We start from the raw sequence: 27,026 nt of genomic DNA, 5'->3' as shown, positions 1-27,026 counted from the left end.
CACACACACACACACACACACACACACCTCCCTCGGCGGCTCACATGACGTGAGAGACGTCACCATAAGAGGTCGAGGAAGTAGTTGGATTCCGTTCTCTCTCCCTCTGTGGCAAGGAAAAGATCAGGTGGTGCTTGAAACATACTACACGTAAATAGATGCCCACCCGACCCACCCAGTTCAGTATATCTTTTTATACTGCCATCTTGCCAGAATCATTAAGTGTATATATATATATATATATATATATATATATATATATATATATATATATATATATATATATATATATCCCTGGGGATAGGGGAGAAAGAATACTTCCCACGTATTCCCTGCGTGTCGTAGAAGGCGACTAAAAGGGAAGGGAGCGGGGGGCTGGAAATCCTCCCCTCTCGTTTTTAGTTTTCCTAATGAAGGAACAGAGGAGGGGGCCAAGTGAGGATATTCCCTCAAAGGCTCGGTCTTCTGTTCTTTCCTACCTTGCTAACGCGGGAAATGGCGAATAGTATGAAAAAAAAAAAAAAAAAAAAAAAATATATATATATATATATATATATATATATATATATATATATATATATATATATATATATATATATATATATATATACTCACGTGTTAATGAGAGTATGCTTATATATACGTGCATATAAATCGAACGCTTTTTATTTCTAGGTCGAGCGAGGGATTTCACCATTCAGGAAATGTCTCGAAAAAAAAGCGACACTTCGCCCTCTGTCGTCCATGGGTCAAAATTTCTTACGTTTCGATTAGAAAATGATTTTTCAAATCATCAGACAATGATCTGTAGGTCGTTAGAAGAATCGACGAGGCATTGTTAGTGAAAGGATAACCTCATCTTCACCTCTTGCTGTCTATCACAGATGTATCATTGTTCCTTTGCCACTATGTTGATGCTTTCCTAAAATTAGTATTGTTTTCGTTCATGTTGAGGTGACTCGACACCTATATCTTCAGGGATGGAAGCCTCCGATGATTTTCTTGGGGATAAGTTTCTCTTTTACTGAGACCAGCTAGTCCTTACCCGAGGGCCAGGCAGGTCTCAGGAGGCTGTGAGCCCGTTTGGGACTGTCATCCATTGAAATCGACCTTATTTTCTGATTTTTTTTCGATTTCTTGATCAGTGACGTATCATCAGTGTCGTTCGTTTCTTGAGCAAGTAATGCATGATTTTTCGGCCTCATGCGTGTGGTTTAGGGACTGTAGGAACCAAGCGATACTTGTGTGTACATCACAGCGACCAGCTGCCCCCCTGAGCGGTGAAGCCTCGCGTGTCTTCCCTCGCCTGGCGTTCCACAGGCATTTCCTGGAACCGCAGGAGAAACGCTACCGTTGTGTACTATTAACCTAGTGTGGTGGAGGGACCTGTACCCTGCTCTGTGGTCAGTTTAAGGACCCTGTCTGTCGTCTGTGGCTCCCTCCGTTAGTAAACGCCTTACGGTCTAATCTGTAAACACCTTACAGTCTAATCTGTAAACGCCTTACAGTCTAATCTGTAAACACCTTACACTCTAATCTGTAAACGTTTTACAGTCTAATCTTTCTTGATTTCCATAATCATGTAACAAATGTTTATATCTGAATCTTGCAACCTTAAGACCCATTTTGTTTGGTTCACGCAAAGTTCAGGAAGTCAGCCTCGTCCACTAGCCGAGACTACAGGTCATGAAATGTGGTTATGTGTGCTTGTCTATGTAGGGTAAGTGCACAGCAGCTAAGGAGTCTTCAGCGAGGAGGTTGCATCTTCGGCATGAGAGGTTCTTTGATATGTTGAGACGATGTTTGTAATGTGGAGGATAAAGGTGATATTTATTGTGAAAAAGAAAAAGTGTGACTCGTTTTTGTTTAGGGAGTGTAGTTCCAACTGGATGTGCATAGTGAGATGAAGTATAAGATTAGGTTAGAGGGAATGGTGTTTTGTGTTTCTTGAGTCAATTCGGTGCAAGTTTCGACATATTGGTGTTTGTTTCGGGTGGGAAGGGGAACTGTGAGCACAGGTGGCTGAAGTTTGAAGCTGGGGTGAACTATTAATTTCTTCTTGAAGAGTAATGAGTGATTATAATGATAGCTACCCCGTGTTGTATTGACCTATGGGCCAAACATGTTGAGGTGGGACTGATTTGGAAGTTTTATTGTCTCACACAGCAGGTGATCATAGTGCCTGGTTCTGTATACTTTGTACTTCTGTTCTGTTTGATTTTGGAAGGGTTGATGACCGAGCCGGTGAGGCGTAGTTTAAGGTGGAGCGTATATACTCTCTACAAAGAACGCTGACGGATTCTTTTTCTCGTCCGAACCTGCTGTCTGTAAGTGTTTTTATGGCATCAAGTGGTCATCACGTTGATGTTTCCAGGATGGGAAGTGAATGATGTGTGTGTGTGTGTGTGTGTGTGTGTGTGTGTATGTGTGTGAGGTTCCAAGACACTAGTGCCACTGGAATTTCCTGGCCAGAGGTTCCTGACACCGGTGAGAGGAGAAGCGTCCCGTATTGTCAACAGTGATGACTAGGCTGTGGGCACTGGACGCTGCCTAAATCATCCGAGAAAGTAACACCAGCGGACGCTGGGTGAGGGGGAGACCTTCCTCACCTCTTGTGGGCGACGGTACGACTCCTGTGGCCGACGGTACGATTCTTGTGGCCGACGGTACGATTCTTGAAGGCGACGGTACGATTCTTGAGGGCGACGGTACGATTCTTGTGGCCGACGGTACGATTCTTGAAGGCCGACGGTACGATTCTTGTGGCCGACGGTACGATTCTTGTGGCCGACGGTACGATTCTTGTGGCCGACGGTACGATTCTTGTGGCGGACGGTACGATTCTTGACGGCCGACGGTACGATTCTTGTGGCCGACGGTACGATTCTTGACGGCCGACGGTACGATTCTTGTGGGCGACGGTACGATTCTTGTGGGCGACGGTACGATTCTTGTGGCCGACGGTACGATTCTTGACGGCGACGGTACGATTCCCTTTAGCACGACGTTACGACGACTCGTTACGATGTGGCGCTACCTCTGACCTAAGGGGTCGGGTCGTGGGCCAGACCACCATACCCAAGGGCTTCACCATCGTGGTGACAGACGCTAAAGGTCGTGTGATAACTTGGATGACCCTCCACATACCTGATGCTCACGGTGCTGCCAACAACAACAACTACAACAACAACAACAACAACTACAACAACAACAACAACAACAACAGCAGCAACAACACCCCTAGGCAAGAGGACCCACTTTAAGCTTGAGACAGTCAAGTCTAAAGTCGCTTTTCTGTCGCTCATTTAAGAGTACTACTGGCCTGGTCCTCCCGCCCTCCATGACCACACAAAGGACAGTGTGTTCTTGTGGGTCATCGTCCAAACTCGGAGTGTATATACGCCTCTCTCTCTCTCTCTCTCTCTCTCTCTCTCTCTCTCTCTCTCTCTCTCTCTCTCTCTCTCTCTCTCTCTCTCTCTCTCTCTCTCTCCCCACCCGAGTCCTCTACTTTGTATTTATGCGATCTGTATCGCTCACTTGTTTGACCCCCCCCCCCCCCCCTTAAGCACGAGAGGGTGACCTTTGAACACGACTGCACGACCTTTCTAGCGTTACGTTACATCGCTTCGTTATGATGGCTCAGCCTCTGGCCTTGCCCTTCTGGGGAGAATCAATAATCATGTCATCATAACCAAGGGTCGTCTTGTCGTCCTCAAGGATCGTACCGTCTTGCCCAAGGATCGCACCGTCGTGCTCAAGGATCGTACCGTCTTGCCCAAGGATCGCACCGTCGTGCTCAAGGATCGTACCGTCTTGCCCAAGGATCGCACCGTCGTGCTCAAGGATCGTACCGTCTTACCCAAGGATCGCACCACCGTGCTCAAGGATCGTACCGTCTTACCCAAGGATCGCACCACCGTGCTCAAGGATCGTACCGTCTTGCCCAAGGATCGCACCGTCTTGCCCAAGGATCGCACCGTCGTGCAGAAGGATCGTACCGTCTTGCCCAAGGATCGTACCGTCTTGCCCAAGGATCGTACCGTCTTGCCCAAGGATCGCACCGTCTTGCCCAAGGATTGTACCTTCTTGCCCAAGGATCGCACCGTCGTATTCAAGGATCGTACCGTCTTGCCCAAGGATCGCACCGTCGTGCAGAAGGATCGTACCGTCTTGCCCAAGGATCGCACCGTCGTATTCAAGGATCGTACCGTCTTGCCCAAGGATCGCACCGTCGTATTCAAGGATCGTACCGTCTTGCCCAAGGATCGCACCACCGTGCTCAAGGATCGTACCGTCTTACCCAAGGATCGCACCGTCGTGCTCAAGGATCGTACCGTCTTGCCCAAGGATCGCACCGTCTTGCCCAAGGATCGCACCGTCTTGCCCAAGGATCGCACCACCGTGCTCAAGGATCGTACCGTCTTGCCCAAGGATCGCACCGTCGTGCTGAAGGATCGTACCGTCTTGCCCAAGGATCGCACCGCCGTGCTCAAGGATCGTACCGTCTTGCCCAAGGATCGTGGCACCGTCAGCTTAAGGAGGTAAAACCCCATCATCAAACATGCGATCGTATGTCTGTCGCTGTCATGGCTCATCATTGCCAGCGGATTAGGTCTGAATGACTCCTTAACACCCGGGGGGGATGGGGGTCAGAGGTAAAGTGAAAGGGACCTGGTGTTCGTATAGAGTCATCATTGCACATTTCTCTCCCGCTGGTCAGGGCCACCAGAGTTTTAGGGTAAGAATCAACAGGAGGATCACAGTCGCCTTGACCATTGTCCGTAGCAGCTACTGATCCCCCAGTGCTTGCTCCAGGGAGTAGCAAGTAATCGGAGAGGATCATTCAACACCGGCCACAGTAACTGCCGCCTCCTGCATAATTGGCATTTCGTCCAGTTGGGGAGGGAGGGGGTGTGGGGTGGGGAGGGGGGGGCATCGTAGGCGCCAGGGACCGGTCTGTATCGGTCTACAAGGTTGGTCTTGCCAAGTCCCTGTACGCTTAATGGGGCAGCTTTTCATCCTCTGCGACCATTAACACACCAGCAAGGCCCAAGGACGCTGTGGGAACTGCAGGTAAAACGCTGCGTCTGCTGGGGTGTGTTAGAGTGCGTGTGTGTGTGTAGTTGGTGGTAGCGGGGTTGTGTGTGTGTGTGGGGGGGGGGGGTGCACCAGACTGGCCGGTGTCTGTTGGATTTGTAAACACCCTCGGGAGACGTCTTCTGTCCCACACACAACACACACACACACACCTCCTACGCTACTGTCTGTGTAACATAATCCGGATTTATATAATAAACCGGTGAAGAGAGACACTTACGAACAACTTTGAGGCAATTCATCATGTCTTGATAACCGTCTACAAGCGAAGATTAACCGCGAATGATAATGACTAAAGGCCATTTATGAGTGAACCATGTAAGGTGTGGTTAACAAGTAGAGGGAACATGGCTCGCCTCTCGCCAGGCAGCAGGCAACAAGATTAGTCTGTCTGTCTGTTTATTTGTCAAGTGTCTGTCTGTTTGCGTGTCTGAGTCACAGGTTAGCTATATGTCAGTTCACTTGTTACGTTTCGAAAATCGACCGAGATGAAATCGCTTTACTTCCGTCGCATTTATTTTTTTTTTCATTTCGAATGAATATTGATAGATTGGGGTTTTCTTCCGCCCAAGTAAAAGTCACAATAATATATTTGCTGATGATCGCGAGGAAAGACGAAACTCGGTAAGTCCCAGGTGCATTTTCGTGTGATTATCACATCGTCAGGGGAGACACGAGAAAGAGACAAAAGACGTAGTTTGTGGTGTTGGGGTTCTGGCACCATCGTGCCGGTCATAAGAATTATCATGGGATCACGACAGGAAACTGCTAACAATTTTGTTTACGACAGAGCTATGCAGTTTATATGGACCTTCCATAACATTCATGTTGCATTTCTTTGTATGTTGAATTAGTGAAGATGCAGTGATATTTCTTTTGCTCAAGGAGTACAGGTTATGACTGAATCAGCACTATTCTAGTTAATACATTGGTTGTGATTTCTAACATGATGAAGCAAAGCACTTGAACGTTGTCCAGTTCTAATACAATATCTACAATGTTAGGCTTAAGAAACATAGATATTGTCAAAGAATAGGGCAAGATTCAAATGCTTTGTTCAGTCATGTTAGAATTTATGACTACTGTATTGATTGTTATAGTGCTTGACCGAGAGAAATATCACTGAATCTTCCATCATCAAATACACAAAGATTTGTAACGTGAATAGCTTTGTCGTAAGCAAAAAAAAAAAAAAAAATGTAAGCGATTTCCTGTCTTGACCCCATGATAAATCTTACAACAAGAACCACGGTGCCAGACCCGAGAACCACAAACCACAAATACTTGTGTGCCAACGGCGTCTTACCTCCCCGTGTTCTATATGCACGTGCTGAGTATTCTAAGTCGTCTGTCACACTCTAGTATTTCCTCTGACGAAAGTGCACTTGGGACATGTGTATACATACACATCCACACACGCGCATATACATACCTATACATTTTAACGTATACATATATATATATATATATATATATATATATATATATATATATATATATATATATATATATATATATATATACATATATATATATATATATATATATATTCCCTGGGGATAGGGGAGAAAGAATACTTCCCACGTATTCCCTGCGTGTCGTAGAAGGCGACTAAAAGGGAAGGGAGCGGGGGGCTGGAAATCCTCCCCTCTCGTTTTTTTTTTTTTCCAAAAGAAGGAACAGAGGAGAGGTCCAGGTGAGGATATTCCCTCAAAGGCCCAGTCCTCTGTTCTTAACGCTACCTCGCTATCGCGGGAAATAGCGAATAGTATGAAAAAAAAAAAAAAAAAAAAAATATATATATATATATATATATATATATATATATATATATATATATATATATATACATGTACATAATTCATACTTGCTGCCTTTATGCATTCTCGTCGCCACCCCACCACACATGAAATAGCATCCCCCCTCCCTCCCTCCCGCGAGGTAGCGCTAGGAACCAGGACATAATGCCACATTCGTTCACTCTCAGTCTCTGGCTGTCGTGGGTTATGCACAGAAACCACAGCTCCCTTTCCACATCCAGGCCCCACAAAACTTTCCATGGTTTACCCCAGACGCTTCACATTCCCTGGTTCAATCCATTGACAGCACGTTGACCCCGGTATACCACATCGTTCCAATTCACTGTATTCCTTGCGCGCCTTTCGCCTTCCTGTATGTTCAGGCCACGATCGCTCAAAATCTTTTCACTCCATCCTTCCACCTCCAATTTGGTCTTCCACTTCTCCTCGTTCCCTCCACCTCTGACACATATATCCTCTTTGTCAATCTTTCCTCACTCATTATCTCCATGTGACCAAACCATTTCAATACACCCTCTTCTGCTCTCTCAACCACACTCTTTTTATTACCACACATCTCTCTTACCCATTCAGTACTTACTCAATCAAACCACCTCACACCACATATTGTCCTCAAACATCTCATTTCCAACACATCCACCCCCCTCCATACAACCCTATCTATAGCCCATGCCTAGCGACCATATAACATTGTTGGAACCACTATTCCTTCAAGCACATCCATTTTTACTCTCCGAGATAACGTTCTCGCCTTCCACACATTCTTCAACGCTCCCAGAACCTTTCCTCTCTTCCTAATCGTACACATGCCTTACATCTTCGATAAAAACTTTTCACTGCTTCTAGCAACTTGCCTCCCACACCATATACTTTTAATACCTTCCACAGAGCATCTCTATCAACTCTATCATATGCCTTCTCCAGATCCATATATGCTACATACAAATCCATTTGTTTTTCTAAGTATTTCTCACATACATTTCTGACAGCATTCATTAGTTTCTTGCTGATGCTCTCAGTTTGTCTAATGATTCGCGTACACTTCTCAGGTAGATTACCAGTAGCCTAGCCAAAGTCCGTAGCATAGGATAGAACTGTACAGAAATAGCTTAGGAAGGTGGACAGAAGAGGGGAATACGTTCGTGGAGGCTGTGAGCGAGCATGTCCTCCTGTGAGAACACACACACGCATGTGTTTATCATTAAATATTTGAGGGAGTGAGGAGCACAGGTCCGCAGTAAAAAGTAAACACGTTCTTGAGTTGGTTACCTCACGTTTGAGCGAGTGAGTTTACTCTTGGACGATTATTCAGAAACTCCTTACCGATACTGTGTATGTGGCAGGTGATATAGAATCCATTATTTCGTTCCACAAAATTAGTGGGAGTTCAGAAGCAAGTTGAGGTGGGGACTAGTATGTACAACAAAGGCCATCTCTGTGAAGGACATGGTATAATCAAACAAGACAATTTGCATCTTATCAATCTTGAGGTTAGGACAACATACGTTAGTCTGAATGAGTCTATAAGTTGTTTTCTTATAAAATGTCTAATAAGTAAAGATCACTTGCTGGTCCTAATAAGCATAAGGAACGTACTAACAGGGAGAGGCAGATTATCACACGAACCTGAAAACAAAACTGGACTCCGAACTGCTTTCTTCTTCACCAGTTATCGAGTAACCCCCTTTTTGCTTCTTCTTCTTCTTTTTCTTCTTCTTCTTCTTCTCCTGCCCTGAGCTGATGTTGTAAGACAGGTTCTGTGAGGCCCGGCTCTGCCTTGCACATGTCAACTCTAATGTTATATAAGCCAACCTGCCAACCCAGCCTTGTGTACAGAACTCACACTGGTTGTTTGGCTTGCCTCGGTGGGTTGCGCCCAGGGCGCCGCTAGTACCTAGTTAAAGATATATATCACCCAGTTGCTCTTCTGTCTCACGTGAGGTTCGAACTCAGACGTCTGAGTCCGCTGACAAGGGCGTTCACAGCACGTTCACCCCTCCAGCACGACGGCGTGGTCCTTGAGCCTGACGGTACGAACTTTCAACATAACTACGATGTATGAGCACGAGAGTACGATCAGTTAGCACGAGAGTACGATACTTGAGAACGACGGCACGATCCTTGAGCACGAAGGTACGAAGGCGAGGTCCACTGGTTATAACTTTCCTATCTTAGTAATGTCTGGTCATCATCCCTAAAGGAATTTGAGGAATTCCGTGTAGTTGTCCTTGATACATCCAAAGCTTTAGATAGGGTGTGGCATCGGGGTCTCATCTCTAAGCTCTTGGCTTGCCTCCCTCACTTTACTCCCTCAAATTTGGCTTTCTCTCTAGCCGATCCGTCTCATGGTTGTTGATGGATCAGACTCTTCATCATTTTCCATCATCAGCGTTGTGCCTGTTCTGTCCTGTCTCCTACACTATTTTTTGTGTCATCGATTAATGCATTATCCTTATTAACTTGGAAACCCCACTCTCTGGAGATAGCTACGTCTGCCCGTAAGAAACTGACAATCCTCCTTATGTGTCGAATTTCTTTTCTTTCGAACAGTTGTTCCATTTGTGAAAAGGATTGATTCGTCCTTGTATGGAGTACTGCTCTCACATCTGGGGTGGTTCTAGTTGTGTATCCTTACTTGACAGGGGTGAGTAGAAAGCGGTCCGACTTGTCAGCTCTCCCAGGTTGACTTCAAATCTTGACCCATTTGCCCTATGCCGCTGTGTTGGTTCAGTTTCCCTCTTCTATAGGTATTACTTTGGTTTTTGCGCTAGAGAGCTGGCTGCTTGTGTGCCCCCCTACAACTGCTAGCTAGGCCACACAATACTCAGTAAAGCTGGAACGCTCTATCCTCCTGTGTTGACCAATAACTATGACCTGGCACCTTTCAAAGGACAGGAGTGTCACTTCCTCCAGAATTTGTAGATAATTTTTCTTGTCTTTTTCCGTTTTGTTAACCTCTTTATATTCTAATTAAGGCCTGGCCTTGATGTAGACTTATTTTTGTGGTTGGAGCCTCCAGTGCAGAAAGAAAAAAGAAAATGCTGTGGGCTCCATGTCATGACTGTGATGGTTAATGATGGCCTAGTTTCTTAACTGGATCTAAAGGATCGGGTCAGAGTTCATGTCGTCATTCCAGATGGCCGTACCATCGTGGTCAAGGAATTAGATAGATATATATATAAAAAAACACGATATATGGAAATATATGAGTTACCCATGAATCATAGAATCCAGGACCAATACCCCTGAGGACAGTTTTATGTGCATAAACACACACACACACACACACACACACACACACATATATATATATATATATATATATATATATATATATATATATATATATATATATATATATATATTTTTTTTTTTTTTTTTTTAAACTATTCGCCATTTCCCGCGTTAGCGAGGTAGCGTTAAGAACAGAGGACTGGGCCTTTTTTGGAATATCCTCACCTGGCCCCCTCTGTTCCTTCTTTTGGAAAATTAAAAAAAAAAACGAGAGGGGAGGATTTCCAGCCCCCCGCTCCCTCCCATTTTAGTCGCCTTCTACGACACGCAGGGAATACGTGGGAAGTATTCTTAATCCCCTATCCCCAGGGATAATATATATATATATATATATATATATATATATATATATATATATATATATATATATATATATATATATATATATATATATATATAAATATATATATATATATATATATATATATATATATATATATATATATATATATATATATATATATATATATATATATATAATCTTTCTTTTTCGCCGATTCTCACGTCGCAAGGTAGCGCCATAAGATAAAGCCAGCTTAATTTGCGCTCATCCGTTACGTAGCTGTCATGTGTAATGCACAGAAACCAGAGCCACTTATCCAACACGAAGCACCTCATACCTTTCCGTGGTGTCTCCCTGACCACTTCATGGTTCAGCCAACTGATAGATAAGTTTCATCCCAGGACAACGAAAGAGGCGTGGCATGAGATGGTTCAACTTCTGACTCCTCCTCTTAATTACTCACTCACTATCACGAAAGCCACTGAGGAACAGAAGTTTGCCAGTGTAAAACCGATACTCAAAAAAAAAAAAGAAAGAAAAAAGACGATAAACCACTGCTGGGAGATCATCGTCCAATCCACTTAACGTGTGAGGTTGGTAGACTCATGCAAACCATCATTAATAATAGGCAAGGTTGTCAATCATTAGGATTCTCTGCATGGCTTCTCGGCGACACCCGCTCATGTCTCTGACACATCTGCTCGAGGTCTTCCACGAAAATCATCAACACGTATGATGTAGAGCAGCTGATGTCATCTACTTAGGTTTTTGAGGGAAAAAAAAGCAAATAGTCAAGTTCTATGTTATCAAAGGTTAATAACATGGGTTGGGGATGGGGTTATATACTTAGGTAGTTAGGAAATTGGCTGAGCGCTATGAACGAAGAGGAGCGACCGACGGTCAAGCTTCGAACCGCCGTCCTGTGCTTCAGAGGAGAGAGAGAGAGAGAGAGAGAGAGAGAGAGAGAGAGAGAGAGAGAGAGAGAGAGAGAGAGAGAGTGAGTTTGTGTTCCATACGATTACACACTTGGCATGTCTATTTTCTTGTATCGCCTGTGAAATCTCGGGGTTCGAGACACGCTTCGGATCTGTCTCTTAACTCTTGAACTCAACCCAGCCTAGACTCGACTCGGTCCGATATGCCGCAGACATAAGTCATAGTTTCCGGGCAGTTTCACAGCGTATATGTCACACCCTAAGACTTCACGTAGCTCAGAATAAGATATTTTTCATCGTCATTTTCTCCTGGTGTGTCTCCAGAATCGTCACCAACACCCGGCCATGTCAGAGGGCAATGTCTCACTCACTGTGCCGCTCGTATCCTCAGCTTAATGCCCACCCGTGCCTGGTGGCCGCCTCAAAACTGTGGGGCATGTTTTTGTTGGTGAGGTGTACCTGTTTTTGTGACCGGAGAGGGAGAGGGGGGAGGCGAGGGGGAGGGATGGTAACGCTATAGTAGATAAATCCTGAGAGAGAGAGAGAGAGAGAGAGAGAGAGAGAGAGAGAGAGAGAGAGAGAGAGAGAGAGAGACTGGCTTGTTCTTTTTTTTTTTTTCTCTCTCTCTCTCTCGTGCGTCGTAAGTACTGGTCACCCATTTGGCAGATTCCCAAACTTTCTCAGGAATTCTGGGACTGTTGGTGTACTGTCAGTGAAGGTGTGTGTGTGTGTGTGTGTGTGTGTGTGTGTGTTTGTGTGTGGAATGATATCATTGGATGAATCTGACTCTTCCCGGCCGTCTTCCTCGTACATAACAGTCCAGAACATTAGCTAGTGTTAGATGACCGTCGTCAACATGAGCCGTACAGTGTAGACATATCATCTGGAACCCACCAGTCCAAGCTGCTGCAACCCCGTGTGTTACCACCTCCTACGAGGCGGGACGGTATGCTTCAGGACCTCCACCTGCTCCCAGCTCCTCGTCATGAGAAGTAGAACCGTAAGTAGACTGAGTCATTGATCTTCTGCCGCTCTACCCCTCATGCTGAGCGTTGGGAAAACTGACGCCATGACGCTCGTCTCGTCTGTGACTCTGGTTGTGAAATGTGTAATGAGACCAGTTCACCTATACCACTGACTGCTCCAATCATTTTGTTCCTGTATGTGGGGAACCAAATGAGAGGTGGATACATACATACGTCCTGTATATGTCCTGTGATCCCGCCCAACCCTGAGGGAGAGACCCGCACCTTCAGTGGTGCCCAACACCTAGTCCATACAGTGTCCAGTTCTCCATGACTCCTATATACCTATCTTGCCTACTGTGGAGACCAAGCCCTTCACTCTGACCTTGCCACAGGGGAAGATCCTTCACTCTTACCTTGCCCCAAGGGAAGATCCAGTGCTTCACTCTTACCTTGCCCCAGGGAAGATCCACTGCTTCACTCTTACCTTGCCCCAGGGGAAGATCCAGTCTTTCACTCTTACCTTGCCCCAGGGGAAGATCCAGTCCTTCACTCTTACCTTGCCCCAGGGGATGACCCATTCCTTCACTCTTACCTTGCCCCCAGGGGAAGATCCAGTCCTTCTCTCTTATCATGCCCCAGGGGAAGATCCAGTCCTTCACTCTTACCTTGCCCCAGGGGAAGATTCAGTCCTTCACTCTTACCTTACCCCCAGGGGAAGATCCATCGTGAGCTGGACGAAGTCATCCCGGACGGCGAGAGCGTGACCCTGGAGGAGGCCAGCCTGCTGCCCTACACCCAGGCCTCTGTCCTGGAGTCCCAGAGGCTCCGCAGCATCCTGCCCCTCGGCATACCCCACGGGGCAACCCAGGTCAGTCACGAGGCAACCCAGGTCAGTCACGGGTGGGCGACCCAGGTCAGTACTGAGTGGTCTAGGACGTGTGTGTGTGTGTGTGTGTGTGTGTGTGTGTGTGTGTGTGTGTGTGTGTGTGTGTGTGTGTCTGTGTCTGTATGTGTCTGTGTCTGTGTGTGTCTGTGTGTACCTGGTCGACTGCCAGGTAGATTGGCGTTGGTTACATATATATTCATAGATAGATGGTTAGATTGATAGATACTTGGATAGATAAATAGATAGATAGATAGATAGATAGATAGATAGATAGATAGATACATACATACATACATACATACATACATACATACATCATACATACATCATACATGCATAATACATACATAATACATACATACTTGTTGAAGAGATGGAGCCTCACGAGCGCAGAACTCCCTCCCCACACAGTACAGATGAATAATTACGTGTAGACAGACGTACATAGGAATGAAGCCATACATAATGTTATAAAGAGAAGTATTGACTCACAGAATATCATCAAAGGAACTTCTAATGAGAGATACGCATCTGTATCCCAAAAATATTAGTATATTAACAATACATTTAGCAAGACATAAGTAGAAACTACGTGTTACATTCGCCATGTAAATGGTGATTGTCCCTTTGATTCCTGAACAATACTGTAATTAGTGTACCGTATTGAACCCCCTACAGCTGCAGGGGTTAAGATCCTCCTTCATATTTAATGGTAAACAATTGTATTTAATGATACGATACCACCAAGTTGACCTTACTATACGCCTTGTTTACCTAAATTTCTCTTAAGGTAAACATACTATATACACCTTGATAACTGTGCCACTGGGTAGTCTGGTTAAGACAGTGGGTAGCCACACTCGGTAACATAATGTTCCTTGGGACGAGTTTGGCTGAGATTCTGGCAAGAATGTTTTAGCCGATGGTAAAATAAATATAGTGATAGATTTTATCGTATAGCAGTAACTATAAACAAGAAAATCGCTAGCATTAAGACATGGTAGTTCTTCTGCCTGTCTTTGAGAAAGACATTATACTTACATGCATATATGGAGGTTTACATATATATACATCATGTATGTTGATACATGTATAATATATTCCACACAAGTCATAGGGTAGATATGTAACAGTCATGATCTCTGCTTCAGTAGCTTGAGAATATGACTCATTCACTCACTCCCCACCAAATACTTTACATGATCCCCAGTCCGTCACCTTCGTGGCTCCCAAGGTGGAATAATCTCTTGACATTTGAACGACCCAATACTACTTATTTCGCCCTCGTCTACACACGGTGGGTCACCATGTGGAGAGCGGAGACAGAGGGTCATCCTCACATCACAGAATTGCACGGAATGTGAATGTATTCCACGACAGCTGACGTAGCCAAGGGGATCAGTTGTTGAGGATGAATATGTTTGAGGCTACAGGTACTGGAGGATCTAATCCTTTTGAGGCATGTCTCCCTACAGGAGCTGGAGATCGACGGCTACAGGGTTCCCCAAGGGACGATGCTGCTCCCGCTGCAGTGGTACGTTCATCATGACCCCCTCATCTGGGATGACCCCGACACGTACCGCCCGGAGAGGTTCATAGATCAGGAGGGCAAGGTCATCAGGCATCCGGCTTTTATGCCATTCCAGACGGGTAAGTTGTTGCGGAGGAAAGGGGGGGGGGGGAGCAAGTGGAGAAACAGGTAGAGAGAGGCGTGTGATAAAGGATATTGACAACGAGAAAGTGATGTGAGACCCGTGCTGTTTGTTACCCATGGAAAGTAAAGAGGTATGAACGCCAGTGAAGTAAGAACCCTAGAGGTATGGACGCTAGTGAGGCATGGACGCTAATAAGGTGTGAACACTAGTAACGTGTGGACGCTAGTAAGGTGTGGACACTAGTGAGGTGTGGAGACCAGTGAGGTGTGGACGCCAGTTAGACCTCGGAACGTAGACTCTTAAATATTGGATGACGTGACCTTCCAGAGTCAATATCTTCCTCCCTTCCATCCCTGACCATGACTCTCACTGGTCCTGAGTGCCTCTCATAAGACCGTCAACAGTGGAAGTGATGTGGCAAAAATGTGGATTACGAGGTCGGTCATTGCTTCAAATTCTGACTTAGAAAAACTTATAACCAAACTCATCTAACCTGATCTGTCTCTTGCCCGGCGAGGTGCAAGTGAATATAGGCTACTGGTTCATTATCAACAAGAGAAAATATGCAGGATTTCCTTGTTTGAAAGCCATTATATGACATCTTACAAGACTTAACCAAACCCTACATGTGAATGGGTAGGTTAGGTCCTGTGACCTGGGCTGCAAATGGTTGTTATTATTTTTTAATAAAGTCATTGATTACACATGATCTTGTCCGTGTTTTTGAGTCAGCGATGGTAATCCGGCACCTCTGGTCTCCGCACTAAGTGAAAATACCTTCGTGTAGACAACGGATCATAGGCTTTGATTCCCTCATCTTGTTTGGAGAGGATGGTAGAGCATTGAGTCCTTGGTCTGTCCATCAAGTTCAAGTCACGGTGTTGTCAAGTGCTTACTAGCTGATTAAGTTGTCAAGTGCCTGCCAGTTGATAAGAGGTCAAGTGTCTTTCAGCTGATAAACCATGAAGTGCCTGCTAGTTGATAAGAGGTCAAGTGTCTTTCAGCTGATAAACCATGAAGTGCCTGCTAGTTGATAAGAGGTCAAGTGTCTTTCAGCTGATAAACCATGAAGTGCCTGCTAGTTGATAAGAGGTCAAGTGTCTTTCAGCTGATAAACCATGAAGTGCCTGCTAGTTGATAAGAGGTCAAGTGTTTTTTAGCTGATAAACCATGAAGTGCCTGCTAGTTGATAAGAGGTCAAGTGTCTTTCAGCTGATAAACCATGAAGTGCCTGCTAGTTGATAAGAGGTCAAGTGTTTTTTAGCTGATAAACCATGAAGTGCCTGCTAGTTGATAAGAGGTCAAGTGTCTTTCAGCTGATAAACCATGAAGTGCCTGCTAGTTGATAAGAGGTCAAGTGTTTTTTAGCTGATAAACCATGAAGTGCCTGCTAGTTGATAAGAGGTCAAGTGTCTTTCAGCTGATAAACCATGAAGTGCCTGCTAGTTGATAAGAGGTCAAGTGTTTTTTAGCTGATAAACCATGAAGTGCCTGCTAGTTGATAAGAGGTCAAGTGTCTTTCAGCTGATAAACCATGAAGTGCCTGCTAGTTGATAAGAGGTCAAGTGTCTTTCAGCTGATAAACCATGAAGTGCCTGCTAGTTGATTAGCCATAAAATTCCTGCTCGTTGACAAGCCGTCAAGGTCCTGCTAGTGAGTCATAAAAGGTTGATTTATGCTCATGTTTTATCTTAAGGATTCTTTCTTTTTTCATTTCTACCGTTCAAATATTTCTGCATTGATTATCCAAGATGTTTTATGACTGTTTCTTAAAAGATGGTCGGTCACGTTAGTGGTATCAGAGTATGATCAGTGTTGTCAAATCTTGTGTGTCGAGGTCATCTTTCTTAAACATAAGCAAAGTTGTGTGTGGGAACCATTAGACCACCTCATGTTAACAGATCCATTGTAAATAATGAAGACTAGGCTTCCAATGGTTATTACTAGTATTATTGGTAATGTTATTATTATCATAGTTATTATTATTATTATTATTATTATTATTATTATTATTATTATTATTATTATCATTATCATTATTATCATTATTATTATTATCACTATTGTTATTATTATTATTATTATTATTATTATTATTATTATTATTATTATTATTATTATTATTATTACTATTATCATCATTATTATCATTATTATTATTATTATTATCATTATTATTATTATTATTATTATTATTATTATTATTATTATTATCATCATCCTCATTATTATCATTATTGTCATTATTTTCATCATCATCATCATCGTTGTTGGTCTTTACATAATTTAACGACAACGTTGGATGTTCATAAATCCCCATTTGAACAACCATGGCTGTACAGACCCTATCCTGACGCTGCTGTCCATAATTATGATACGGTGGCGAAGAGGAGGTGTTTGTAACACGTATAATATAATGGAAGCCTAGTCTTCTTAATTCCCAGTGGAGCTGGTCACTTCAGGTAGGCTACTAATTCCCACAAATCTGCTTATGTCTTAGATAGATGACTTGAGAATGGATAATGAACTCCTATTCAACAACAAAAGTGAAAAAAAAATTAAGATGAATGAGTCACTGATGTGTTAGAGAACAAACAACAACATTTTTTTCTTCTCCCGGAACTGTGTTTGGAAGAAAGGCTTCCTTGAGGTCAGAGGAAAGTAGGATGTCACGCCACTTTGGTTCGTCGGCCGCGTTGAGGGTTGTTGGGGGAGGGGGGGGGGGGGTCGGAACTGGTGCCATCTGGTGACCTGTGACGCGAGGTCACGCCACAACATGGGAAAGGAAGAGAATGGCCCTCCCATTGTTCCAGTTAAGTTGATCATGCTGGATATAAATCTGAAGTGTTTTGTATCCATTTTTTTTTGCACTATTCACTGGAAGACTCCTCTACTATACATAAGAAGTACGATGAGGCGTCGATGCCGTACACCGAGGTTATGACTGACCCCTGATTCCTTTTTATAGCATCAATGAAAGGATTCGATCCCTTTCGCAGGGCCACTGATGGGTTCTGATCCCTTTACTTGGCATGTGGATGGAGTTCAGTCCCTTTACGAGGGGCGCGAGTGAACCTCGATCGCGTATTACATCCTCTTACACATTGTAAATTAGTGACGTGGATCACTTACACGTCACAGTATGTTATGCAATGATAAACGCCATTATTGGCTGACAGTACACAGTGACTGTATTCCCTGGACGTTGCTCTAGCAGTTGGTGGCAATGCAGATCCTGAGGCACTTGGACAGAGGCTTGGGCTGGGATAGGGTCAGGGGGAATTTGAGCTGGGATACTGTCAAAGCTTTGGGATGGGATAGTGTCAGTGGTTTAGGCTAGGATAGTGTCAGGGGTTTGGGTTGGGATAGTGTCAGGAGTTTGGGCTGGGATAGTGTCAGGGGTTTGGGCTGGGATAGTGTCAGGAGTTTGGGCTAGATTAGCTTCATGGGTTTGGGGTGGGATAGTGTAAGAGGTTTGGGCTGCGAAAGTATCAGTAGTTTGGGCTGGGATAGTTTCAAGAGTTTGGGCTGGGATAGTGTCAGGAGCCTGGCCTGGGATGATATCAGGAACTCGGGTTTGAGATAGCGTCAGGAACTTGGATTGGGATAGTATTGTGGTTAGGGGGGGGGGATGGGTTGTAGGGTTGGGATTTCAGGATCCCAAAGACACAGACACCCCCCCCCCCCCTCCCCCATCCCTCAGACTGATGACCACGGAGAGAGAGAGAGAGAGAGAGAGAGAGAGAGAGAGAGAGAGAGAGAGAGAGAGAGAGAGAGAGAGAGGAGGTTAGGGCACAACAAAGCCCCGGTGTTTGGGTGCGTCTCGTAGGCTGACAGAACAGTGTGGCGCTGAGGTCCGAACGCGTGGTGCCGGGTGACACCCTCCCCCCGAGCACGACTAGTGGTCTTCGTCCTCGGCTTATGCCATCCCCCCCCCCCCCCCCATGGTCTATTGTTGCTGTTCCCGGGAGCCTCTGTCCCGCCATCTTGCTAAGGAAAGTGAAGGAACCATCCCCCCCTTCACCCCTCTCCCCCTGTTACTACTACACTGTCGGTGTTACGGATGTAGGGGGGAGGGGGGAGGGGGTCATCGTAACAAAGGATGGCGTCACGCGAGTGTAAATGACACACACACACACACACACACACACACACACACATATTGAGGTAGCTTTACGTCGGTCCTGCAACATGCCTCCTTACATTCCCTTCTGATTCTGGAGGTTCGTAGGAGTCACGCCATTTCCCCTTCTTCGTCGCCCGGTTAACTCTATGAAGGAAGTTGGGATTCTGTGGTTAACTCTATGAAGGAAGTTGGGATTCTGTGGTTAACTCTATGAAGGAAGTTGGGATTCTGTGGTTAACTCTATGAAGGAAGTTGGGATTCTGTGGTTAACTCTATGAAGGAAGTTGGGATTCTGTGGTTAACTCTATGAAGGAAGTTGGGATTCTGTGGTTAACTCTATGAAGGAAGTTGGGATTCTGTGGTTAACTCTATGAAGGAAGTTGGGATTCTGTGGTTAACTCTATGAAGGAAGTTGGGATTCTGTGGTTAACTCTATGAAGGAAGTTGGGATTCTGTGGTTAACTCTATGAAGGAAGTTGGGATTCTGTGGTTAACTCTATGAAGGAAGTTGGGATTCTGTGGTTAACTCTATGAAGGAAGTTGGGATTCTGTGGTTAACTCTATGAAGGAAGTTGGGATTCTGTGGTTAACTCTATGAAGGAAGTTGGGATTCTGTGGTTAACTCTATGAAGGAAGTTTGGATTCTGTGGTTAACTCTATGAAGGAAGTTGGGATTCTGTGGTTACCTACATGAAGGAGGTCGGGATTCTTTGGTTACCTACGTGAAGGAGGTCGGGATTCTACGGTTAACTACGTGAAGGAGGTCGGGATTCTGTGGTTAACTACATGAAGGAGGTCGGGATTCTGTGGTTAACTACATGAAGGAGGTCGGGATTCTGTGGTTAACTACATGAAGGAGGTCGGGATTCTGTGGTTACCTACATGAAGGAGGTCGGGATTCTGTGGTTACCTACATGAAGGAGGTCGGGATTCTGTGGTTACCTACGTGAAGGAGGTCGGGATTCTGTGGTTAACTACATGAAGGAGGTCGGGATTCAGTGGTTAACTACATGAAGGAGGTCGGGATTCTGTGGTTAACTACATGAAGGAGGTCGGGATTCTGTGGTTAACTACGTGAAGGAGGTCGGAATTCTGTGGTTAACTACATGAAGGAGGTCGGGATTCTGTGGTTAACTACATGAAGGAGGTCGGGATTCTGTGGTTAACTACATGAAGGAGGTCGGGATTCTGTGGTTAACTACATGAAGGAGGTCGGGATTCTGTGGTTAACTACATGAAGGAGGTCGGGATTCTGTGGTTAACTACATGAAGGAGGTCGGGATTCTGTGGTTAACTACATGAAGGAGGTCGGGATTCTATGGGTAATCATCAGACTAACTACATAACACTCACAACAAATTTTCCCACACACCAAACTGTTTCCAGGAAGTCTTCCACCCATTTCCCCCAGCGGCTCCCACTAACGCAGACTTCCGAAGGTCCGAATTTGGCTTCACTTACCGACACTTTCATCTCTCCGTCATCCAACGCAAACCTCGCCTTATACCAGTTGCTCCTGTTACCCACACAGGCCGACGGATGTGCATCGGAGACGAGTTCGCCCGGATGATTCTGTTCACCTTCAGCACGAAGATTCTCCACCAGTTCACCATCGAACTGGAGGAGGGACTCAAGGACGACCCGACGAGGGACCCAGTGTGCGGCATCTCCCTGTGCCCCAGGCCCTTCAAGTTGGTCTTCCGCCCAAGAGTGTCCAACTGACACACATATCATCAGACACCACCCACACAGGAGCGTGTCACAACACTTGGTATAGTCTATACTCACCTGGTACGGCCATTAATGTTGACGCGGTAGATGAATTTGAAAGAAAAAAATAATTTAGACTCAGTAATTGCAACAATTAAGGATAATGATAATACATATGTGATTATAGTCTTGTTCACGTTTAATGTTTTTGCCATCTCTTGTGCAGATTTCTATATGCATCATACTCAGTATGGAAAAATGTGTGATGTTTTGCATTTCACTATTAATTCTTTTTTTGCAAACAGCCATGCTTATTGCCAGTGATCAAGATGATTTGATTTTATGAATTTGGTTCACAAATGCTTCATTACGATGAAAACGGTTACTATTGATGAAGATGGTCATCATTTTGTATCAGTTAATTATTATTACTATCATTATTATTATTATAATTATAATTATTATTATTATTATTATTATTATTATTATTATTGTTATTATTATTATCATTATTATTATCATTATTATTGTTATTACTATTATTATTATTATTATTATTATTATTATTATTATTATTATTATTATTATTATTATAATTATATTGTTCTAAACATTATTATTATCATTATTATTGTTGTCATTATTATTATTATTATTGTTATTATTATTATCATTATTATTAATATCATTATTATTTTCTTACATTTTTCTTTCATACTTGATCGAGTTAGCGAGGTAGCGCCAGGACCAGAAGAAAGGTTTCATTCGCTCAAGGCGGGATTCCACCTGGGCAACACAAGGCAACATGCGAGCTGCCAGGCTTACAACACGTACGTTGAATGTGGCTCAGAACGAGGAGACATATTGCTTGCCACAAGGCCACATCGTTCTATCATGTAGCATGACGCTACACGAAGCCATGATTAGGCTAATTGCCACAAAACCGTTTCCGCCGAGTCTTCCACAACTGAGCCAGCTGTCGACACGATGTCTCACGGGACGATGGCTGCTGCTGCTGCTGCTGCTGCGTTTTTGGTGCTGTACAGCAAAGCCCCGCTGGCGGACGAGAGAGTTGCCTATCGGCAGCGACACATTGCTCCTCAGAGGGATTATTATTTCTTGACAAGTTACCAGGCGATGACCAAGCGCTGTTCAAATACTTTTCCCAGATGAGCGCGGAGGATTTTCATAACCTTCTTCACAAAGTTTGTCTCAGAATTATGAAGAGCGACATCAATTACCGGGAGGGGAGGCCAGGCCACCAAAACCCACACTTTTGATAACGTTGCACTTCTTACCTATTGGAGACGGTTACAAGTCCCTCATATACGTGCCTCTTCAGATTTTATTCGTCTGCTGTTTCGAAGACTGTATTCTCCCACGCGTATGTCCCACAAGAGCAACCAGTGTCCCATATTCTTCACTGGACTCGACAGTTTTTCCTTGCGGCCAATTCATCGTGTGGCTTTCCACACGGAAGCCTTCCCGCGACTGCTGGGAGTGCAGGCAGGCAACGGGCTGGATATTGTCACATGCATCAAGTTCCAGGGACAAAGTGTTGCCACCTGTTGTATGCCGCCACACTATCGCATGCCAAATGTTGCCTTGTGTTGAAGTGGTTCGAACACATCTGGCCTGTGCAACAATGTAGCATGCCACATGTTGCCAAAATTCTGTCCTGGTGGAATCCCACCTTAACATCCATTCTCCAGCTGTCATGTGTAATGCATCGAAACCACAGCTCCCTATCCGTAACCAGGCCCCACAGACGTTTTCGTGGTATCCCCTGGGCTGTTTCATTGTCCTGGTTCGATTCATCTATTTCATTTAGCTTCCTGTATACCACATCACTACAGTTCACTTTATTCCGTGCACGCCTTTCACCCTCAAGCTTGTTCAGGTCCAGAGCACTCAAAATCTTTTTCACTCAATCCTTCCATCTCAAGTTTGGTCTCCCTCTTCCTTCTTACGTCCATTTCTATCACATATATCCATTTTGTCAACTTCTCCAGATGTCCATACTAATTCAGCACACCCTCAGCTCTCTCAGCCATATTCTTCTAATTACCATACATCTCTCTTACCCAATCAGTACTTAGTCAACCCTCCTCGCACCACATGTCTCAGACATATCGTTTCCAACACTTTCATCCTCCTACGTACATTGTCATCTATAGTCCATGACTCTCATCTATACAACTTCGTTAGAACAACTATACCTTCAAATATACCCATTTCCGTTTTCCTAGATAGCGAGCCCTGCTTCAACACTCCCCTCAATGCCATGTTCTCTCCCAGGTGTCCCAAACACCCCACATCCCCCATGTTTCTCTATTCAGACTCATACTCCAGTTAACCCGTCTGTCTGCACTGCTAAACCAAATTTTTCTCCTTTCACATACACTCCCAAATTCACATGCTGCCTCCAGTGCCACGTCATCATCATACAATAAATGACTCACATCCCAAGCCCCTTCAACCCCTTCAGATTGCTTACTTGCCACTTTCTCCTAGACCCTTGCATTTACCTCCCTCACCACCCCATCCATAAACAAATCAAACAGCCATGGTAACATCACACGTCCCTGCTGCAGACCCACCCTCACCTAGAGCTGTTCACCCTCCTCTCTACTTACTCGTGCACATGTACTCTCCTGATAAGATCTCAAGTGCTTCTAATAGCATTTCTCCCACACTATACTTGCAACTCTTTCCGAAAAACTATTTCTATCAACCGCTCCATATGCTTTGACACATACGATACCAATTCCTGTTTCTATAATCATTTTTATGCACACTTTTCAAAACATTATTTACAAATCCTCTACTATTCCTAAAACCACATTGCTCTTCCCTAATTTGATGCTCTGTGTATGCAACCACCCTCTCAATCACCACTCTCCCATACAACTTACCAGGTACACTCAAAAAACTTATACCTCTCTAATTCGATAACTCATCTTTTTACTCCATTTCTTTATACAATGGCAATGTACATACATTCCACCAGTCATCAGACATCTCATCATAATCCATACACACATCGAAAATCCTAAGTGACCAATCAGCGACAGAGTTGTACTTTTTCTTCAGAATGTCAACTGCAATACCATCTACTCCAACCCCCTTGCCACATTTCTTCTTCCGCAAGGCTTTCACCACTTCTCTCTTCATCAACCCACTTGCCATGACTCTCCTTATGCATAACTCACCGATCCAAACACCCTACTTCTGCCACTATCTCATCAAACATATTCGACAATCCTTCAAAGTACTTGCTCCATATCTTCACTCCATCATTAACTAATACCACCCCCCAATTTGCCCCCTTCGTCGATGTTTCCACTGGATCTCATGTTTTTCGCCCACTATTAAACTCCGAAAACATTTTCTCATTTCCCCTGAAGTTTACTGGTACTCTTTCACCCCACCTCTCATTTGCCCTTTCTTTCAGACCTTGCATCATCCTCTTGACCTCCTGCAGCTTTCTGTTGTCGTCTGTAAGTACCCTCCATACACCTCTCTTTTCTCTTCTCTCTTTTCTCTTTCACGAGCACTGTACTTCCTTATCTCTCCCTCTTTCACCTGCCCACCTCCCACATTCCGTAAGCCACAAACTTCTCTCGCACGTGCCAGCACTGTTCTCATAAATACCTCCTATTCCTCACCCACTTTTCCTTGCTTCGTTTACTCGCAACTTTCGCCATTCCACACCCAATTTCTCCTGGTATTTCTTCATACAAGACTCTTTTCCAAGTACACCTACTTTCACAGCCCTCTTCTCAACCATAAGATTTCCTCTTTACCGAATACCTTTACAAATCTCCACCTTCGCCTCCAGCAGGTAATGATCAGACATCCCACCAGCTGCCTCTCTCGGTACATTTGCATCTACATGTACATTACTATTATTATCATCATAAATATATTATTATCATTATTATTATCATTATCATTATTATTATCATCAATATTATTATTATTATTATTATTATTGTTACTATTATTATTATCATTATCATTATTATTATTATTATTATTATTATTATAATTATTATTATTATCATTATTATTATTATTATTACGATTCTATTATTATTGTAATTATCATTTTTATTATTATCATTATCATTACTATTATTATTATCATTATCATTATTATTATTGTTATTATTATTATTATTATTATTATTATTATCATTATTATTATTATCATTATTATTATTATCATTATTATCATTATTATTTCTACAAGCAGGTATATCGGCCCGGAAGGTGGGTATACCTGCTAGTTCTTGCAAAAGGCTGTTGGGCCTTTGGTCCAAAAATATGTCCTTCCTTCTTTTTACACTATCAATTCTTTGAGACAGTTCCTGTGGGCGAGAGTACGGTCTTTTCAGAGTTATCGCTTCAAAGGAGCCCATTCTGGCCCTGCTACTGAATGTGGCCCACCCTTGGAGCTGCGTGAACCGCTGGATATTATCTAAAAACAATTTCCTAAGTCACTGGAGGCCGTAGACTGCAAAAGTCGAAAACATAGACTGACAGAGGAATTGTTCATCATCTATAGGACCAGGAGGGGAGGCAATAAAGGATCTTTTATAAAAAATACTTTATATCTGGAAGCTCCTTTGTTCTACGGGGTTCTCGTATGTGTGTGATCACCTGGGTCCCTCTACCTTCCATTCTTGTTCAGACGTCGTGAATGGCGAGTGTGTCACTCTGTGCTCCTACTCCTTCTTTGTGCCTTATGGATCTGGTAGACTCCTGGATACCGATAGTGTGGGGGACAAATAACTTGTAGATACTTAATAGCCAACCAATCATTGTGCTTCAAGAATGTTCCGCGTGTCAGCAGGAACCTGGTGGTCTGCAGAATGGATGCCTTTGATGTTAAGTCCTTATGATGAATAGCTTTTGTGTGATGTTGATAAGAATAATAACTTTTTGGTATGATTTTTTTTTTGTGTTGGTAAGTGAAATAACTTTTTCGAATCAATTTTGATTTTCTTTTGTCATTTTTTTTTTTAACAAAAGCTGCTTCCATTTATGTTTTGTCCTTAGCTTTTTATCTTGATAATGTAAAGCAAAGCTTAGAGTTCATGTAAACTTTTTGTTTTCAATAAACTGCTGTTAGAGTTATTTCTTTTTCTCATATTTTTCCCGACTGGGACTGTTGAATCGAACGGGAGTGAAAGCCTTCCAACATGCGATATATATATATATATATATATATATATATATATATATATATATATATATATATATATATATATATATTTTTTTTTTTTTTTTTTTTTTTTTTATACTTTGTCGCTGTCTCCCGCGTTTGCGAGGTAGCGCAAGGAAACAGACGAAAGAAATGGCCCACCCCCCCCCCCCCCCCCCCCATACACATGTACATACACACGTCCACACACGCAAATATACATACCTACACAGCTTTCCATGGTTTACCCCAGACGCTTCACATGCCTTGCTTCAATCCACTGACAGCACGTCAACCCCTGTATACCACATGACTCCAATTCACTCTATTTCTTGCCCTCCTTTCACCCTCCTGCATGTTCAGGCCCCGATCACACAAAATCTTTTTCACTCCATCTTTCCACCTCCAATTTGGTCTCCCTCTTCTCCTCGTTCCCTCCACCTCCGACACATATATCCTCTTGGTCAATCTCTCCTCACTCATTCTCTCCATGTGCCCAAACCATTTCAAAACACCCTCTTCTGCTCTCTCAACCACGCTCTTTTTATTTCCACACATCTCTCTTACCCTTACGTTACTTACTCGATCAAACCACCTCACACCACACATTGTCCTCAAACATCTCATTTCCAGCACATCCATCCTCCTGCGCACAACTCTATCCATAGCCCACGTATTCCCAGCGTATCGTAAAAGGCGAGTAAAGGAAGGGGGGGGGGGGGGGGGGGGGGAATATCCTCCCCTCTCGTTTTTAATTTTCGAGAAAGAATAGAGAAAGGGGCCAAGTGAAGATATTCCCTCAAAGGCTCAGTCCTCTGTTCTTAACGCTACTCGCTAACGCGGAAGATGGCGAACAGTATGAAAAAAAAAAAAAAAAAAAAAAAAAAATATATATATATATATATATATATATATATATATATATATATATATATATATATATATATATATATATATATATATATATATATATATATATATATATATATGTATATATATATATATATATATATATATATATATATATATATATATATATATAT

General features: G+C 43.6%; 1 protein-coding gene across 4 annotated transcripts in view; it reads left to right on the top strand.

Moving 5' to 3' along the window:
- The window catches only part of phtm (cytochrome P450 enzyme phantom), a 203,444-nt gene extending 177,528 nt beyond the window's left edge, over window positions 1-25,916 (top strand). For all 4 annotated transcript variants that reach the window (XM_071678258.1, XM_071678248.1, XM_071678267.1 and 1 more), the window contains exons 8-10: window positions 13,110-13,265; window positions 14,759-14,933; window positions 20,596-25,916. In XM_071678258.1, the coding sequence (XP_071534359.1) occupies window positions 13,110-13,265; window positions 14,759-14,933; window positions 20,596-20,786 (522 nt within the window). In that variant the 3' untranslated portion in view covers window positions 20,787-25,916. The remainder of the gene's footprint in view (window positions 1-13,109; window positions 13,266-14,758; window positions 14,934-20,595) is intronic.
- The last annotated feature ends 1,110 nt before the right edge of the window (window positions 25,917-27,026 follow it).

The sequence above is a fragment of the Panulirus ornatus genome, chromosome 2 (assembly GCF_036320965.1).
Source record: "Panulirus ornatus isolate Po-2019 chromosome 2, ASM3632096v1, whole genome shotgun sequence".
NCBI lineage: Eukaryota > Metazoa > Arthropoda > Malacostraca > Decapoda > Palinuridae > Panulirus > Panulirus ornatus.
The sequence above is the reverse complement of the archived record's forward strand: the minus strand, read 5'-3'. Positions and strand labels throughout refer to the sequence as shown.